The sequence below is a fragment of the Natator depressus genome, chromosome 28 (assembly GCF_965152275.1).
Source record: "Natator depressus isolate rNatDep1 chromosome 28, rNatDep2.hap1, whole genome shotgun sequence".
Taxonomy (NCBI): Eukaryota; Metazoa; Chordata; order Testudines; family Cheloniidae; genus Natator; species Natator depressus.
The window spans coordinates 126,435-143,963 of NC_134261.1; the positions used below are offsets into that span (position 1 = coordinate 126,435).

At 68.3% G+C, this 17,529-nt stretch overlaps 2 protein-coding genes across 2 annotated transcripts; one reads left to right on the forward strand and one right to left on the reverse strand.

The window, feature by feature from the left end:
- Nucleotides 1-434: 434 nt before the first annotated feature.
- LOC141978812 (lysophosphatidic acid receptor 6-like) lies at nucleotides 435-5,910 on the reverse strand. Its single transcript, XM_074941139.1, has 2 exons — nucleotides 3,980-5,910; nucleotides 435-2,427 (listed from the first exon to the last, which is right to left on the reverse strand). The coding sequence occupies exons 1-2, from the start codon at nucleotides 4,178-4,180 to the stop codon at nucleotides 1,339-1,341; spliced, it is 1,290 nt and encodes a 429-aa protein (XP_074797240.1). The 5' UTR covers nucleotides 4,181-5,910; the 3' UTR covers nucleotides 435-1,338.
- Nucleotides 5,911-9,296: 3,386 nt separating this feature from the next.
- On the forward strand, nucleotides 9,297-15,464 carry COPS6 (COP9 signalosome subunit 6). Its single transcript, XM_074941061.1, has 10 exons — nucleotides 9,297-9,454; nucleotides 10,057-10,182; nucleotides 12,247-12,378; nucleotides 13,149-13,237; nucleotides 13,583-13,645; nucleotides 14,159-14,206; nucleotides 14,306-14,420; nucleotides 14,549-14,641; nucleotides 14,879-14,979; nucleotides 15,259-15,464. Exons 1-10 carry the CDS (start codon nucleotides 9,364-9,366, stop codon nucleotides 15,397-15,399), a joined length of 999 nt encoding a protein of 332 aa, XP_074797162.1. The 5' UTR covers nucleotides 9,297-9,363; the 3' UTR covers nucleotides 15,400-15,464.
- Nucleotides 15,465-17,529: the final 2,065 nt, after the last annotated feature.

The following is a 17,529-nucleotide window of genomic DNA, read 5'->3' on the forward strand; positions in this document are numbered from 1 at the left end:
TCCATGCCCCTCACCCCCCTGCCCCTGGCTCTCCCCGCCCTGGGCTCCCCAGGCTGGAGACAGAGACACAAACAGTCGCCCCGGAGGGGCAGGACTCACCTTGCCCTGCCCATCGGGTCCCTGGGAGCCGCCGCATTGCATCCGGAGCCTCCAGCCCCACCAGGGGCGTCATGGACCGGGGGGGGGCAGCGGGGAGACCACATGTGACCCAGCCACGCCCCTGCCCCCCTCAGCTCCGTCGGTACCCCTCACTCCCAACCCACAGCCCCTGCTAGTCCAGCCCTGGGCCCCCCAGCTCTGCCGGGGCCCCTCACTCCAGCCCTGGGCCCCCTGGGGCCTGTGCTGAGCCTGGGGTGTTGTGAGGCGAATCCGGGGGGTGTTTGCGCAGGGAGGGACGGGACGTAGCACGATGGAAACGTTGCTTTTACTTGGCAGGAAAGTGCAAAATGTACAAAAGAGCCGGCACGGGGGGAGCAGGACACAAATACACAACAGGGGAGGTTCCACGACTCACAGGTTCCCCGCCAGCCGTTCAGACGCAGATCGTACATCCCAGGATCACACACACATACCCCAGCACCCCGCACAGGGTCACGCACACACATACACACAGAGAGCATTGCACAAGGCAGCATCGCACATCTCAGCACCCCACACAAAACCCAGCACCCTGCAGTGTCGTGGACACACACAACTAGCTGCAACGGCCCCAGACACACACAGCTGCCTCCCTCCACCCCAAGACACACAAATGCCAGTGTCCCCCAGTGCGACCTGCCCAGGGTTTCTCTCTCTCTTTCACACACACAGACACACACCTAACGGGCAGGTACAACCCTCCCGAGTCACACCTTTCCTCACAGGACAGTCCCACACAGTGTCACAGCCAAGGAGATGCAAGCTCAGCTGTTCACAAGGGTAAAACACACACACGCTCCTGTAACACGCAGACAGACTCACACCCTGGTGCACACAGTCACACCTATCACACCCACAGGCTCCCTCCCACGCACGCACACACAACGTCCGTTCAGTTTGGTGAGATCTGATGGTCCCGGCAGGAGTGAACAAGGGAGAGACGCCGACCCCTCGGTCTTTGGCACGTCTGTGCGCTCACTCACACACACATGGCTGTGCGCACACGTAATAGTACACGGACGTACACATCCCTGTAACACTGTTCACCATCCCTCTCTTCTCCAGCAGCAGAGAACCCAACATCGCTGCTCCGGGGGAGGGTAACACTGAGAGCTGGGACGCAGGGCCCCGGGGTCCACGGCGCAGCAAGTGGGGGGAGTCCATTGGTGTTTCCCCACGAGCCGAGCACGGGGGAACCCTTCAGGCCCCTCCACGGGTGCCGTGGGACGAGGTCACTGCCTTGGCGTGGGCCCCCCGGGAGGCTCCACTGTCCAGTGCCTGCAGCCCCGAGCCCTGGGTGTCCCCGGAGGCAGCTGGCCGCCCCCAGCAGCACCGGCCGCTGCAGGGCGGGCTCCAGGCGAAGCGCTCGGCCGCGCAGTAATAGACCAGCGGGTCCAGGCAGGCGTTGAGGCTGGTCAGGGCCATGGTGACGCGCCGGGCGGCGTAGGTGCCGCGGAGGAGCTGGCAGCCCTCCAGCGCCCCCAGCCGCCACAGCGTGTGCACCACCTGGGTGACGTGGTAGGGGGCGAAGCAGAGCAGGAACACCGCCAGCACGACCAGCACCGTGCGCAGCGCCTTGCGCCGGGCAGCCCGCGAGCCGGGCGCCATCCCCGGCGTCTCCAGCAGCCGGCGGGCGATGAGCGGGTAGCAGACGCCGATGAGCGCCAGGGGCACCAGGAAGCCCACGGCAGCGGCGAAGAGGCTGACCCTGGAGATCCGGCCCTTCCAGGAGTTGCTGGAGAAGTTCTCCAGGCAGGCCAGGCGCCCGTCGGGGAAGGGGCGGGTCAGGGGGCCCCGCAGGGTCAGGTACAGCACGGCCACGGCCAGCAGGGCCCAGATGGCCAGGCAACTGGCCACGCGGTAGAGGGGCCGGCGCAGGCGGAGAGAGCGCAGCGGGTGCACCACGGCCACGTAGCGCTCCAGGCAGATGCCGGTGAGGAAGAGGGAACTGCCGTACAGGTTGGCGTAGAAGAGGGAGCCGGTGATCTTGCACAGGGCCTCCCCGAACACCCAGTCATTGCGCAGGGCGTGGTAGGCCACGCGGAAGGGCAGGGTCAGCACGAAGATCAGGTCGAGGGACGCCAGGTTCGCCAGGAAGATGTTGGCCGGGGCGGAGGCCGTCCGGGTGCGCAGGAAATACCAGAGCACGGAGAGGTTCCCGGCCAGGCCCAGCACGAAGACCAGGCTGTAAACCACGGGGAACAGCACGTACTGGAAGTCGGCCTGTTCCCCGCAGCCCGTCTCGTTGGGGGGCAGCGCCGAGCCGTTCGCGGCCAGGGTCCAGCGAGGCTGGGAGGGAGGGACGGAGGTTAAAACCCACGCAGAGCTCGGCCGGCCCTCACTCCCGACCCGCAGCCCCTGCCAGCCCAGCCCTGCCCCCCAGCTCTGCCGGCGCCCCTCACTCCTGACCCCCAGCCCAGCCCAGCCCTGCCCCTCAGCTCCGCTGGTGCCCCTCACTCCCGACCCGCAGCCCGCTGCCAGCCCAGCCCTGCCCCCCCACCAGCTCTGCCGGTGCCCCTCACTCCCGACTCTACGGTTGGCTTTGTGCAGTTACACGTCAGCTGGGGCCCAGGAATCTCCTTGTTTGCATCCCAGCGCAGGGTCCCGGGGCGGGGGGGGGAGGCTGTGTCCCAGGGGGCCCCGTTAGCGCCCAAGAACTGAGCTCCCCCCCACTCCCATGTGCAGGCAGGGGGCTGCCCCTGGATCCCAGAGCCCTGGGAAGAGCCCGGAAGGGAGCTGCAAAGGAGGATGCTAGGAATGCCCAGGGTGCAGGGGGAGGGGGTGGCCTGGCACCGAGGAGCCGTGTCGCAACCCAAATGCTGCTTAACGGGATCTGCACCCTGCTGCGCACACAGGCGGGGCTGCCCGCTGCGGGAGGGGAGGAGGCCAGCGGGGACCCGGGGTCAGAGCCAGGCTGCGATGGGATGGGCAGGAAGAAATTTGGGCGCCAGCTGGTAGAGTGAGTTCCCTCTGCCTGCGCCAAACCCCCCATCACCTGGCTGCCCACAGGACTCCTGGGTTCTCTCCCCAGCTCTGGGAGGGGAGAGGGGGCTGGTGGGTTAGAGCAGGGGGGCTGGAAGCCAGGACGCCTGGGTTCTCTCCCCGGCTCTGGGAGGGGAGAGGGGGCTGGTGGGTTAGAGCAGGGGGGCTGGAAGCCAGGACGCCTGGGTTCTCTCCCCGGCTCGGGGAGGGAAGTGGGGGTCTCCTGGGATAACTCTGGATGTTGTCATTCTCCATATAACCCCCCCCCCCCACCCACACATCCTGTTTTAAACCCTGCTCAGCCCCATACCCAGTGGCAGGTAGTTCCACTGGCTGAGGGGTGAAATGAGCTGCCCTAGGGACAGAGATTCCCGAGCCTGGCTGACCCCCGGGACAGGACACCCAGGGGGGTCAGGATGCAGGGGATGGGGTGACCCTCCACCATGTGTCAGTTCTGGGGTAACCTGCCCCCAGGGGCCCTCTCCTTCCCCCACTGCATCCCACAACCCCTTGTTCCCATAGCAGGATGAGGGAACCCCAACCGCCTTCTCCACCGTGGTGCCTCCCTCTGCCCTGTCTCCCCCAAACTCCCCACTCTCTGCTCAGCCTCTCAGCACCTGGGTGGGGCCCCACAGCAGGAGCAAGCTCCCCATGGGTGGGACCTGCCCTCAACCCTTCAGAGGACCCCTTCCCCCCGCAAGTGTAGCGCAGCCCCAGGCATCCCTCTCTTCTCCCAGCTGTCCTAGATCCAGGGATCCCCTGCCCCAACCCAACCCTTCCCCATCTGTCCCAACCAGACCACCCCCCCCTGCCCCGGACCCAGGGAGACCCACCGACCCCCAGCGTGGCTTTGACTCACCCCGTCCATGGGAACCAGGATCCTGCGGCTTCTCTGGGGAGAGTCCAGGCTCAGACAAACTGGGCTGCTCGACCCGCCTGTCCAGTTGTGCCCGCCCCCCGCCAGGGTGGAGGCCCGGGCGGGGTGTGGGGGGGGAAGTGAGAACACCCTAATCCCGCCCCTTAGCCAGGGAGGAGGTTCCCCAGGGTGGGGGGAGAACATCTTAATCCTGGGCAGATGATTTGCCTTGGAGGGGTGGGGGCTGATCCCCAATAAGACCAGCCCTTGGGGGCTGCCAGGGGTCCCGGCAAGTTATCGCTTGGGGGTCCCTGTGTTTGGGGAGAGGCTGCTGGCTCCATGGCCGAGGGGCACCAGGTCTGTCCCTGGGCATCTAGTGACCCTGCTGTTCCTGGAGCCGGCAGCTCCTCTCCCTTTGGGGTGAAAGCCCCCCCGGGGAGGGGGGCCTCAGCCGATGTGCGTTACACCTACATACAGACCAGCTGCTGTCTGCCACCCCTGCCCCCCGACCGAACACACACACAGAGGCACACTCTCAGCCTCCCGCTCACTCACATACACACACACGAGACACAGACACAAATGCACACTGATGCACTGCACACACTCACCGCCATGTAAACAGACACCCTCGCACCATAAAAACCCACACACACACTAACCCAAACACACAAAGGCACATGCATGCGCACACACCCCCCGCAGTTCAACACATTCATACCCTTTCTTCCTGCACACCCTCTCATGCACACACGATACACCTTCACTCACACCTACGCCCTGTACACCTTACACACTTGCACTGACACCCTGCACATCTCTGCTCACACCCACGCACGCCTTCCCACTCAGCCTGACACACCCAACCTGCGTCTTGCTGTCCTTTTCACCCCTTCCCCAACGTGGCACAAATCATTTTTGGCCGATTTGCCCGCAGGCCGGGCCAGGGGAGCGGGAAGCCCCTGTCTTGTGCCCAGGGGGAGGGGGGGGGAACGGGACTGACGGGAAACAGCCCCAGGGCTGGGAAATTCCCATTATTAAGTAATCTGATTGTTTGCAAAATGCTTCCGAGACCAGCTTCCTGCTGCTGTGGGTGTGACATTGCGGTGGGGGGGGTGTGAGTGTGGTATGTGACTGTGGTGTGGTCGCACGTGAGATGTGAGGGCGTGAATGTCATGTGATACGTGAGATGCGTGGGGCTGGGTGTATCAGGAGGGGGGGTATGGCTGTGAGTGGTACTGTACATGAGAAGTGGGTGTTGGGTGTGAATATGGTGTGCAACAGTGACGGTGGCCTGCGTGTGTGTGTGATTGTGATGTGTTGTGTGTGAGAGGGTGTGGCGTGTGCATGATCGTGGTGAGGTGCCGTGTGGCAGGTGTGTCCAACCCCAGGGGTGTTGTGCAATGTACTGTGCACGTGCAACGTGTTGTGCAACATGCTCTGTGTGCGCGACAGGGGTGGGCGTGCAATGTGTTGTGCGACGTGTTGTGTGAGAGTGACGGGGTGTGTGTACGTGCAACGGGGTGTGCGACGTGTTGTGTGTGTGTGACGGGGTGTGCAACGTGTTGTGTGTGTGTGACAGGGTGTGTGTACGTGCAACGGGGTGTGCGACGTGTGTGTGTACGTGCAATGGGGTGTGCAACATGTTGTGTGAGAGTGACGGGTGTGTGTACGTGCAACGGGGTGTGCGACGTGTTGTCTGTGTGATGGGGTGTGCGACGTGTTGTGTGTGTGTGACGGGGTGTGTGTACGTGCAATGGGGTGTGCGACGTGTTGTGTGTGTACGTGCAACGGGGTGTGTGCGAGTGCAATGGGGTGTGCGACGGAGTATGCGTGCGCGCAACGGGGTGTGCAACGTGTTGTGTGTGTGACAGGGTGTGTGCGCGTGCAACGTGTTGGTGTGATGGGGTGTGTGCAGGAGTAGGAATGGGAGGGGGCCCAGGAGGGGGAGCAGGGGGGGCCCAGGAGCGGTGCAGAGGGGGGGCAAGAGAGGGAGCGAGGGGGGCGGGAAGGGGAGCGGGGGGGGCCCGGGGGCGGAAGGGTCCGGGGGCAGTGCAGAGGGGCAGCCCGGGGGGGATGTCTGGGGGCAGGAGAGGGAGTGAGGGGGGCGGTGCTGGGGGTGGGTCTGGGGACGGAGCCTGGTGCCGGGGGGGGGGGGGGAGGAGAGGGAGCCGGTGCTGGGGGGACCTGGGAGCGGGAGGGTCCGGGGGCAGTGCAGAGGGGCGGCCCGGGGGGGAATGTCTGGGGGCAGGAGAGGGAGTGAGGGGGGCGGTGCTGGGGGTGGAGCAGGGGGAGGGTCTGGGGACGGAGCCTGGTGCCATGGGGGGGGAGGAGCCCGGGAGGGCAGGAGAGGGAGCAAGGGGGCCGGTGCCAGGGGGACCTGGGAGCGGGAGGGTCCGGGGGCAGTGCAGAGGGGCGGCCGGGGGGGGGTGTCTGGGGGCAGGCGAGGGAGCGAGGGGGGTCGGTGCCGGGGGGACCTGGGAGCGGGAGGGTCCGGGGGCAGTGCAGAGGGGCGGCCCGGGGGGGGAATGTCTGGGGGCAGGAGAGGGAGTGAGGGGGGCGGTGCTGGGGGTGGAGCAGGGGGAGGGTCTGGGGACGGAGCCTGGTGCCATGGGGGGGGAGGAGCCCGGGAGGGCAGGAGAGGGAGCAAGGGGGCCGGTGCCAGGGGGACCTGGGAGCGGGAGGGTCCGGGGGCAGTGCAGAGGGGCGGCCGGGGGGGGGTGTCTGGGGGCAGGCGAGGGAGCGAGGGGGGTCGGTGCCGGGGGGACCTGGGAGCGGGAGGGTCCGGGGGCAGTGCAGAGGGGCGGCCCGGGGGGGAATGTCTGGGGGCAGGAGAGGGAGTGAGGGGGGCGGTGCTGGGGGTGGAGCAGGGGGAGGGTCTGGGGACGGAGCCTGGTGCCATGGGGGGGGAGGAGCCCGGGAGGGCAGGAGAGGGAGCAAGGGGGCCGGTGCCAGGGGGACCTGGGAGCGGGAGGGTCCGGGGGCAGTGCAGAGGGGCGGCCGGGGGGGGGTGTCTGGGGGCAGGCGAGGGAGCGAGGGGGGTCGGTGCCGGGGGGACCTGGGAGCGGGAGGGTCCGGGGGCAGTGCAGAGGGGCGGCCCGGGGGGGGAATGTCTGGGGGCAGGAGAGGGAGTGAGGGGGGCGGTGCTGGGGGTGGAGCAGGGGGAGGGTCTGGGGACGGAGCCTGGTGCCATGGGGGGGGAGGAGCCCGGGAGGGCAGGAGAGGGAGCAAGGGGGCCGGTGCCAGGGGGACCTGGGAGCGGGAGGGTCCGGGGGCAGTGCAGAGGGGCGGCCGGGGGGGGGTGTCTGGGGGCAGGCGAGGGAGCGAGGGGGGTCGGTGCCGGGGGGACCTGGGAGCGGGAGGGTCCGGGGGCAGTGCAGAGGGGCGGCCCGGGGGGGAATGTCTGGGGGCAGGAGAGGGAGTGAGGGGGGCGGTGCTGGGGGTGGAGCAGGGGGAGGGTCTGGGGACGGAGCCTGGTGCCATGGGGGGGGAGGAGCCCGGGAGGGCAGGAGAGGGAGCAAGGGGGCCGGTGCCAGGGGGACCTGGGAGCGGGAGGGTCCGGGGGCAGTGCAGAGGGGCGGCCGGGGGGGGGTGTCTGGGGGCAGGCGAGGGAGCGAGGGGGGTCGGTGCCGGGGGACCTGGGAGCGGGAGGGTCCGGGGGCAGTGCAGAGGGGCGGCCCGGGGGGGGAATGTCTGGGGGCAGGAGAGGGAGTGAGGGGGGCGGTGCTGGGGGTGGAGCAGGGGGAGGGTCTGGGGATGGAGCCTGGTGCCATGGGGGGGGAGGAGCCCGGGAGGGCAGGAGAGGGAGCAAGGGGGCCGGTGCCAGGGGGACCTGGGAGCGGGAGGGTCCGGGGGCAGTGCAGAGGGGCGGCCCGGGGGGGAATGTCTGGGGGCAGGAGAGGGAGTGAGGGGGGCGGTGCTGGGGGTGGAGCAGGGGGAGGGTCTGGGGACGGAGCCTGGTGCCATGGGGGGGGAGGAGCCCGGGAGGGCAGGAGAGGGAGCAAGGGGGCCGGTGTCAGGGGGACCTGGGAGCGGGAGGGTCCAGGGGCAGTGCAGAGGGGTGGCCCAGGGGGGGTGTCTGGGGGCAGGCGAGGGAGCGAGGGGGGTCGGTGCCGGGGGGACCTGGGAGCGGGAGGGTCCGGGGGCAGTGCAGAGGGGCGGCCGGGGGGGGGTGTCTGGGGGCAGGCGAGGGAGCGAGGGGGGTCGGTGCCGGGGGGACCTGGGAGCGGGAGGGTCCGGGGGCAGTGCAGAGGGGCGGCCCGGGGGGGGAATGTCTGGGGGCAGGAGAGGGAGTGAGGGGGGCGGTGCTGGGGGTGGAGCAGGGGGAGGGTCTGGGGACGGAGCCTGGTGCCATGGGGGGGGAGGAGCCCGGGAGGGCAGGAGAGGGAGCAAGGGGGCCGGTGCCAGGGGGACCTGGGAGCGGGAGGGTCCGGGGGCAGTGCAGAGGGGCGGCCGGGGGGGGGGGTCTGGGGGCAGGCGAGGGAGCGAGGGGGGTTGGTGCCGGGGGGAGGCCTGGAAGAGGGAGTGGGGGGGCCGCGGGGGGGGCAGAGCAAGGGGGGCGGTGCGGGGGGGCACCCGGGGGCTGGAGGAGGAGCGGGGGCGGCTGGGGGGGAGGCAGAGCGGGGGGGGCGGTGCCGGGGGCGGCCGGGAGGAGGAGCGGGGGGACAAAGCAGAGGGGGGCCCAGCGGGGGGGCCCAGGAGGTGGAGGGGAGTGCGGGGGCAGAGCAGGGGGGGTCCGGGGGGGCCCGGGGGTGGGAGGAGGAGCGGGGGGGCGGTGCCGAGGGGGGGCAGAGCAGGGGGGGCCCAGGAGGAAGGCAGAGTGGGGGGGATGAAGGGGGGGGCCCAGGGACTGGAGGAGGAGCGGGGGGGCCGCGGGGGGGGGCAGAGCAGGGGGGGCGGTGCCCGGGGGGCGCCCGGGGGCGGGAGGAGGAGCGGGGGGGGCAGAGCAGGGGGGGCGGTGCCCGGGGGGGAGGCAGAGTGGGGGGGCGGTGAAGGGGGGGTCCGGGGGCGGGAGGAGGAGCGGGGGGGCCGCGGGGGGGCGGTGCCGAGGGGGGGGCAGAGCAGGGGGGGCCCGGGGGGGGCCCGTTCCCAGGCACCAGCCGCCGCCGCCCTGAGCCGGGCCGGGAACCGAAGCGCCGCACGTGAAGCATCGGTTCCCTCCACGCATGCGCGAGGCCGCGGCGCAAACTCCTACGGCCAAAGCAGCTCTAACCTTTGCAAATGCGCATGCTCCGGACGCGGGCGGCCTCCCGCCCTCGCACAACGCATGCGCCAGAAGCTGGCGCGTGTGGGAGGGGGCGGGGCTCCCTAAAGCGGCGGCCGTAGGGCGCAGGCGCAGAGCGCAGGGACTTGGCTACGGCGGCCACGCAGGGACAAACGGCGTCAAGATGGCGGCGGCGGCGGCGGCCGGGGCCTCCTGCTCGGCGGCGGGGAGCAACGGGGGCTCCGGGGCCGGCGGGATGGAGGTGGACGCGGCAGGTACCGGCCAGCCCCGGGCGGGGCCGGAGGAGGCCAACGAGACCCCGCCCCTCCCCTCGGGCCACGCCCCCTCAGGAACCCCTCCGCGCGCAGACCCCGCCCCTCCCCTCGGGCCACGCCCCCTCAGGAACCCCTCCGCGCGCAGACCCCGCCCCCTCAGGAACCCCTCCGCGCGCAGACCCCGCCCCCTCCCCTCGGGCCACGCCCCCTCAGGAACCCCTCCGCGCGCAGACCCCGCCCCCTCCGAGGTCCCTCTCGCCCCGCCCCTCGGGTCCCCCGCCTTCTCAGAGGCCCCGCCCCCTCCTTCCCCTCAGGCCAGCCCCAGAGTGGCTTCGTGCGGGCCACGCCCCTTCCAATAGGCCACGCCCCCTACGAGACTCCTCCCCCTTCCCCTTGTGCCCAGCCCCTGAGAGACCCCACCCCCTCCCTATGGGGCTCCGCCCCTCTCATGGGCCCGCCCCCCTGCCCCAGTCTGCCCTCGAGACCCCCCCCAAGGGGCAGGGACCCCAGAGGTCTCCAGTGGGGCTCACTGCCCCGCCCCGATTGTTTCCCTCCCCCCAACTGCCCCCCCGCCCCGCTGACCGCGTTCTCCCCCCCCACAGTGCTCCCCACCGTCATGGCGTCGGGCGTGACGGGCAGCGTCTCGGTGGCCCTGCACCCGCTGGTGATCCTCAACATCTCCGACCACTGGATCCGCATGCGCTCGCAGGAGGGGCGCCCCGTGCAAGGTACCGGCCTCCTCGCCCGCCCCACTCAAGCCTCCCGGCGGCCCCCCGCTCCGGCAGCCGCCAGCCCGGGAGCCCCCCGGACGCAGGCCAAGCCTCCCGGCGGCCCCCCGCTCCGGCAGCCGCCAGCCCGGGAGCCCCCCGGACGCAGGCCAAGCCTCCCGGCGGCTCCCCGCTCTGGCAGCCGCCAGCCCGGGAGCCCCCCGGATGCAGGCCAAGCCTCCCGGCGGCCCCCCGCTCATGCAGCCGCCAGCCCGGGAGCCCCTTCCGGACGCAGGCCAAGCCTCCCGGCGGCCCCCCGCTCCGGCAGCCGCCAGCCCGGGGGCCCCTTCCGGACGCAGGCCAAGCCTCCCGGCGGCCCCCCGCTCCGGCAGCCGCCAGCCCGGGGGCCCCTTCCGGACGCAGGCCAAGCCTCCCGGCGGCCCCCCGCTCCGGCAGCCGCCAGCCCGGGGGCCCCTTCCGGACGCAGGCCAAGCCTCCCGGCGGCCCCCCGCTCCGGCAGCCGCCAGCCCGGGGGCCCCTTCCGGACGCAGGCCAAGCCTCCCGGCGGCCCCCCGCTCCGGCAGCCGCCAGCCCGGGGGCCCCTTCCGGACGCAGGCCAAGCCTCCCGGCGGCCCCCCGCTCCGGCAGCCGCCAGCCCGGGGGCCCCTTCCGGACGCAGGCCAAGCCTCCCGGCGGCCCCCCGCTCCGGCAGCCGCCAGCCCGGGGGCCCCTTCCGGACGCAGGCCAAGCCTCCCGGCGGCCCCCCGCTCCGGCAGCCGCCAGCCCGGGGGCCCCTTCCGGACGCAGGCCAAGCCTCCCGGCGGCCCCCCGCTCCGGCAGCCGCCAGCCCGGGGGCCCCTTCCGGACGCAGGCCAAGCTTCCCGGCGGCCCCCCGCTCCGGCAGCCGCCAGCCCGGGGGCCCCTTCCGGACGCAGGCCAAGCCTCCCGGCGGCCCCCCGCTCCGGCAGCCGCCAGCCCGGGGGCCCCTTCCGGACGCAGGCCAAGCCTCCCGGCGGCCCCCCGCTCCGGCAGCCGCCAGCCCGGGGGCCCCTTCCGGACGCAGGCCAAGCCTCCCGGCGGCCCCCCGCTCCGGCAGCCGCCAGCCCGGGGGCCCCTTCCGGACGCAGGCCAAGCCTCCCGGCGGCCCCCCGCTCCGGCAGCCGCCAGCCCGGGGGCCCCTTCCGGACGCAGGCCAAGCCTCCCGGCGGCCCCCCGCTCCGGCAGCCGCCAGCCCGGGGGCCCCTTCCGGACGCAGGCCAAGCCTCCCGGCGGCCCCCCGCTCCGGCAGCCGCCAGCCCGGGGGCCCCTTCCGGACGCAGGCCAAGCCTCCCGGCGGCCCCCCGCTCCGGCAGCCGCCAGCCCGGGGGCCCCTTCCGGACGCAGGCCAAGCCTCCCGGCGGCCCCCCGCTCCGGCAGCCGCCAGCCCGGGGGCCCCTTCCGGACGCAGGCCAAGCCTCCCGGCGGCCCCCCGCTCCGGCAGCCGCCAGCCCGGGGGCCCCTTCCGGACGCAGGCCAAGCCTCCCGGCGGCCCCCCGCTCCGGCAGCCGCCAGCCCGGGGGCCCCTTCCGGACGCAGGCCAAGCCTCCCGGCGGCCCCCCGCTCCGGCAGCCGCCAGCCCGGGGGCCCCTTCCGGACGCAGGCCAAGCCTCCCGGCGGCCCCCCGCTCCGGCAGCCGCCAGCCCGGGGGCCCCTTCCGGACGCAGGCCAAGCTTCCCGGCGGCCCCCCGCTCCGGCAGCCGCCAGCCCGGGGGCCCCTTCCGGACGCAGGCCAAGCCTCCCGGCATGACACCCGGCTGGGTCCCGTCCCAGCGCTGCTCTGAGGACCCCTCCCCCTGTTCCCTTCGCAGCTGCTCTTGGGAGTCAGGGCACACCTTGCCCCTAGACCTCCGGTCCTGCCGGGCTGGCGGGGGCTGTGGGGGCATCTGCTGCTTAAGGCTGCATTTGTGCCCCGCACCCCCACTGAGCCAGGGAGGGATGGTCCAGCCCGTAAAGCCGTGGGTTCCTGTGTTCTGAGGGTCCAGGCACGTGATTCCTGCCCCGAGAGGGTCCTGGCTCCCCTTGACACCCCTCCACCGTGTCTGCCAGTGATCGGGGCGCTGATCGGGCGGCAGGAGGGCCGGAACATCGAGGTGATGAACTCCTTCGAGCTGCTGTCCCACACGGTGGAGGAGAACATTGTCATTGACAAGGAGTACTACTACACCAAGGAGGAGCAGTGTGAGTGCGCACGGGGGAGATGGGGGGCCGGTGGGCCGAGCGGCTCTCCCTCCCTGAGGCGACTGCATGGGCACAGTGCGGAGGGGCCTGGTGCTACATGGCAGCAGTAACAGGGCCCGGCAGGACGAGTAGGAATGGGGGTGTGATGCTTTGGCAGGGTGTCAGTGTGTAACCAGGGTAGCGGGCAGGGCAGGGCAGGGAGGGGATTTTACCTCTGCACGCAGTGTCCAGTCCCGGTGTCCGCGTTTTAAAAGGGGGGCAGGAAGGAGCCACACTGCTGCTTCGGAGGCTGGGGAAATGTTCTCCAGTGAGACGCTTACCCCACCCGGCCGGTGTTCTTTGTCAGCAAGCAGACAGGGGGCTGATTTGGTGATGGTACGAAGTCCCTTCATGGGGAGAAAGGTGACAGGAGAGAAAGTACCAGGTACGAAAGGGCTCTTTGAGCATGAGCAGAACAAGAACCGGTGGAAGCTAAAACCAGAGCAGTCCAGGTTAGAAAGAGGGGGCAGATCCCCAGCCGGGAGGGTGAATCCTGGGGCACAGGGGATTCTCAGTCTGGTGATGGTTCCAGGCCAGGCTGGAGGCTTTCGAGCCAAACACGACGCGGGGGAACTGGGCAAGAGTCTCTGGCCTGCAGAGCTCAGACTTGAGGATTGAATGGGCCCTGCTGGCCTGACTATCTGTAGATCCCTGAGTTGCAGGAGCTGGTGGGGGCTGGGATCTGCCCCCCCACCCCGCTAACCGTGCTGCTCTCTGCCTCCACCACCCAGTCAAACAGGTCTTCAAGGATATGGAGTTCCTGGGCTGGTACACGACGGGTGGCCCCCCGGACCAGTCTGACATCCACGTCCATAAACAGGTCAGCCCCTACTCCCCTCCCAGAGCTGGGGAGAGAACCCAGGAGTCCTGGCTCCCAGCCCCCCCTGCTCTAACCCATCAGCCCCCACTCCCCTCCCAGAGCCGGGGAGAGAACCAGGAGTCCTGGCTCCCAGCTGCCCCCACCCGCCCGCCACTAAGCAATAGCGGGAGCTGCCATTTCAAAGTCCCAGAGTCCCTCTGACCCCACGTGGCAGGGGAGGGACCCTCCTACATTGGGGGTCTTTGGTGGAGCCCCTGGGTGCTGGCAGCCTGTGTGCAGTGGGTGGCGGGGCGGGGCCTGACATTGACACGCACCATGCTCATGGTCACCTTTCCCTGAGCCCAGGTGTGCGAGATCATCGAGAGCCCCCTCTTCCTGAAGCTGAACCCCATGACCAAGCACACGGATGTGAGTACCTCCCTCCCCCGCAACTAACAGCCAGATCCAGAGGGGGCTGCCTGGGGCCCGGTCAGTAGGGGAAGGGAAACCAGCCCCCCACCTGCCCCAAGGAGCGAAGTCTGGCTCGAGGGCGTCTGTCCTCCCTGCCCCCTGCAGCTTTTGCTGTGTATGGAATTTCCCTTCACTTCCTGTCTTAAACCACCGCTCAGTAGCCCTCATGCCCCACCCCAGAGGGGCCACGTCTCAGTGTCAGGTGAGGGGTCCCTGTAGAACCAGCCCCCACGTCTCACCCCAGAGGGGCCACGTCTCAGTGCCAAGCGAGGGGTCCCTGTACGAACAGCCCCTGCGCGCCCCCCTCCCCCAGAATAAGTTGCATCTCAGAGCTGGGTGAGGGGTCCCCGTATAATCAGCCTCGTACCTCACCCCAGAGGGGCCGCGTCTCAGCCTGTCCTACCCCTCTCGCTGTGGGGCGAGGGCGTCTGTGTGCAGTGTATCAGGGTATTTCTTGCTCTCTGTCCCCAGCTGCCAGTCAGTGTCTTTGAGTCAGTGATCGACATCATCAATGGAGAGGTAAGTATCTTCCCCCAGCCCCCCCCCCCCGCTGTGCATGTTCCCTAGGGGGAGGGGCTGGTGCCGGCCCAAAGCCTCCTGACCCCCCCTTGCCCCCAGGCCACCATGCTGTTTGCGGAGCTGACCTACACACTGGCCACAGAGGAGGCAGAGCGCATCGGGGTCGACCACGTGGCCCGAATGACGGCGACTGGCAGCGGGGAGAACTCCACAGGTGAGCGTGGGGGGGGGGGTAGGGGAGGACTCCCCAGGGGTGCGCGTGCAGGGGACACTGGAGATGGGGGACTTCAGGGGTGAGTCTCCGGGGGGCGGAGCCTCCTGACCCTGCCCTCTCTCCCCCAGTGGCTGAGCACCTGATCGCCCAGCACAGCGCCATCAAGATGCTCCACAGTCGGGTCAAGCTCATCCTGGAGTATGTCAAGGCCTCAGAGGCAGGTGAGGGCCCGGGCTGCGCGCCTCGACCCCCACTCCCTCCCATTCCATTCATCAGGGCCCCCCATTAGCTCCGGCACCTGCCTGGTGCGTCAGGGCCCTGGGCTGTGCTGCCCCCTTAGCTCTGACGCTGATCCCATGGCCCTGGTGTGTCAGGCCTGGGCTGCCCCCCACCCCCTGCCAGGTGGGGCAGGGTCCATGGTGCTGCCCCCTTTAACTGTCTCTCCCCTGCCCCCCCAGGCGAGGTGCCCTTCAACCACGAGATCCTGCGTGAGGCCTATGCCCTCTGCCACTGCCTTCCTGTCCTCAGCACCGACAAGTTCAAGACCGACTTCTATGACGTGAGGGCGGGCTGGGGCATCTGGGCTGGGGGGATGTTTGTGGTGGGGCGGGCAGGGGGCTGGGTGTCTGGCGTGGGGGCGAGCAGGGGTTGGAGGGTGTCTGGGCCGGGGCAGGCAGGGACCGGGGCAGGAGCATCTCTGCTGGGGTTGCTGGCAGGTGGGAAGCCGTCTCCCTAGTGCTGGGGTGGGGAGGCTGGGGGGGCAGGAAGCCGTCTCCCCAGGGCTGTGGGGGGCCGAGAGCGTCTCACTAACCCCCTTGCCCTCCCTTCCCCCCCCCAGCAATGCAACGACGTGGGGCTCATGGCCTACCTGGGCACCATCACCAAAACCTGCAACACCATGAACCAGTTTGTCAACAAGTTCAACATCCTGTACGACCGGCAGGGCATCGGGCGCCGCATGCGCGGGCTCTTCTTCTGAGCCCTCGGCCCGGGGGGCACGGCCCCCCTCCCGGCACTCTCCCCTCCCCGCCAATAAACTCCTGCTGGAGAGACGCTGGCACCTGCTCACTGCTGCTCCGGCCATGGGACGGGCTGGGGGCTCTGCTGTGTGTGGGGAGTCTCCCCCCCCCGCTGGAGAGCAGCCGCTGCTCCCCCTGGCCTCACCCTGCCCCTGTGAAAGCAGGTTACAAATTGACACCCCAAGCCTGCCTGCGACGCCCTCCCCTTTTATGTCACAAGGGTGCAGCGAGGGGATGCTGGGCTGGGGTAGCTCCAGTGCTGGGCTCCCTAGAGAAAGGGCAGGAGTCAGGACTCTCAGGCTCTATTCCCTGCTCTGGGAAGGGAGTGGGGGCAGGGAGCCAGGACTCCTGGGTTCTCTGCCCGGCTCTGGGAGGGGAGTGGGGGCTGGTGGGTCAGAGCAGGGGGGCTGGGAGCCAGGACTCCTGGGTTCTCTCCCTGGCTCTGGGAGGGGAGTGGGGTCCTCGCATTCACCTTGATGTGTGCTGTAGCTGCGTTGGTCACAAGCAATGAGGGCTACAAGGTGCAGGAGATCGTATCCAACTAACCTCTGTTGAAGAGAGAGGCCATCTTTTAGCTCATGCAGCCCTTCCTCAGGCCGGGGCACTGCTCTCAGAGTGGCCACCTTGGGTAGAGCTGGGCCACTGCGAGGAACTGCCCCACACTGAGGCGTCGCGGGAGGAGGTGTTAGAATTGATAAATCCAACACAAATGAGTCACCCGGACTGGATGGCAGCCCCTAAGCCTTCTGAAGGAACTCAAATAACAAATGCAGAACCACTACCTGTGGCGTGGAATCACACATTTAAAGCCACTTCTGGACCAGCTGAGTGGCCAAGAGCTCACAGGACTCCTGTTTTTAGTCTAAACTTCAGTCCCAGGCCCAGTGGTTATTACTACACCAAAGCCCAGTATTATCAGACAGAGATGAGCATAACTTGTTGGGGACAAGCTGTTTGAGGGGATCAATAGGCATGTGGACAAGGGGATCCAGCGGATATAGCGTACTTAGATTTTCAGAAAGCCTTTGACAAGGTCCCGCACCAAAGGCTCTTACGCAAAGTCAGCTGTTACGGGATAAGAGGGAAGGTCCCCTCCTCGATCAGTAACTGGGTAAAAGAGGAAACAAAGGGTAGGTATAAATGGTCAGTTTTCAGAGTGGAGAGAGGTGAATAGTGGTGTCCCCCAGGGGTCGAGCTGTGACCACTCAAGAAAGAGATCTTGGAGTCATTGGGGATAGTTCTCTGAAACGATCCACTCAACATGCAGTGGCAAACAAGCTACCCCAATGTTAGGAACCCTCAAGAAAGGAATAGCAAGACAGTAAATATGTCACTATAGAAATCCATGGTAGGCCCCTGCCTGGAATATTCAGTGCAGTTCTGGTCGCCCCATCTCTGAAAGGTTATATTAGAAATGAAAAAAAGGTAGAGAGAAGGGAAACAAAAGTTATTAGAAGTATAAAACAGCTTCCATATGACAAGAGATTAAAAAGGCAGATAGGATAGAGGTCTATAAAATCACAGTGGGTTTGGAGACAGTAAATAAGTGTTATTTACTCCCTCTCATAACAGGAACTAAGGGCCATCCAGTGAAATTAATAGGCAGCAGGTTTAAAACACACAAAAGGAAATATTTCTTCACCCAATGCAGTGTCAACCTGTGGAACTCCTTGCCCCAGGATGTTGCAAAGGCCAAGACTATAACAGGGTTCAAAGAAGAACTAGGTAAGTTCCTGGAGGACAGGTCCATGAACGGCTATTAGCCAGGATGGCCATGGCTGCAACCTCCTGTTTTGCGTGTCCCCAGCCTCTGACTGCAGGAAGCTGAGAGTGGACAACAGGGATCACTCGGTACCTGCCTGCTCTGTTCATTCCCCGAGGCTCTGGCATTGATCACGCTCAGTGGACAGGACCCTGGGCGAGATGGACCTGACCCTGTTCTGCTGTAGAAGTCATCCAGGGGGAGGCAGGACCAAGCAAACCTGGACCGGCCCTGACAGGTGTTTGGAAGCCTGTTCTGCAGCCGAACTCCCCTTAGAGATGGAGAGTGGCTGCCAACACTGTGTGCGTGTGTGTCTCCACCATATTTG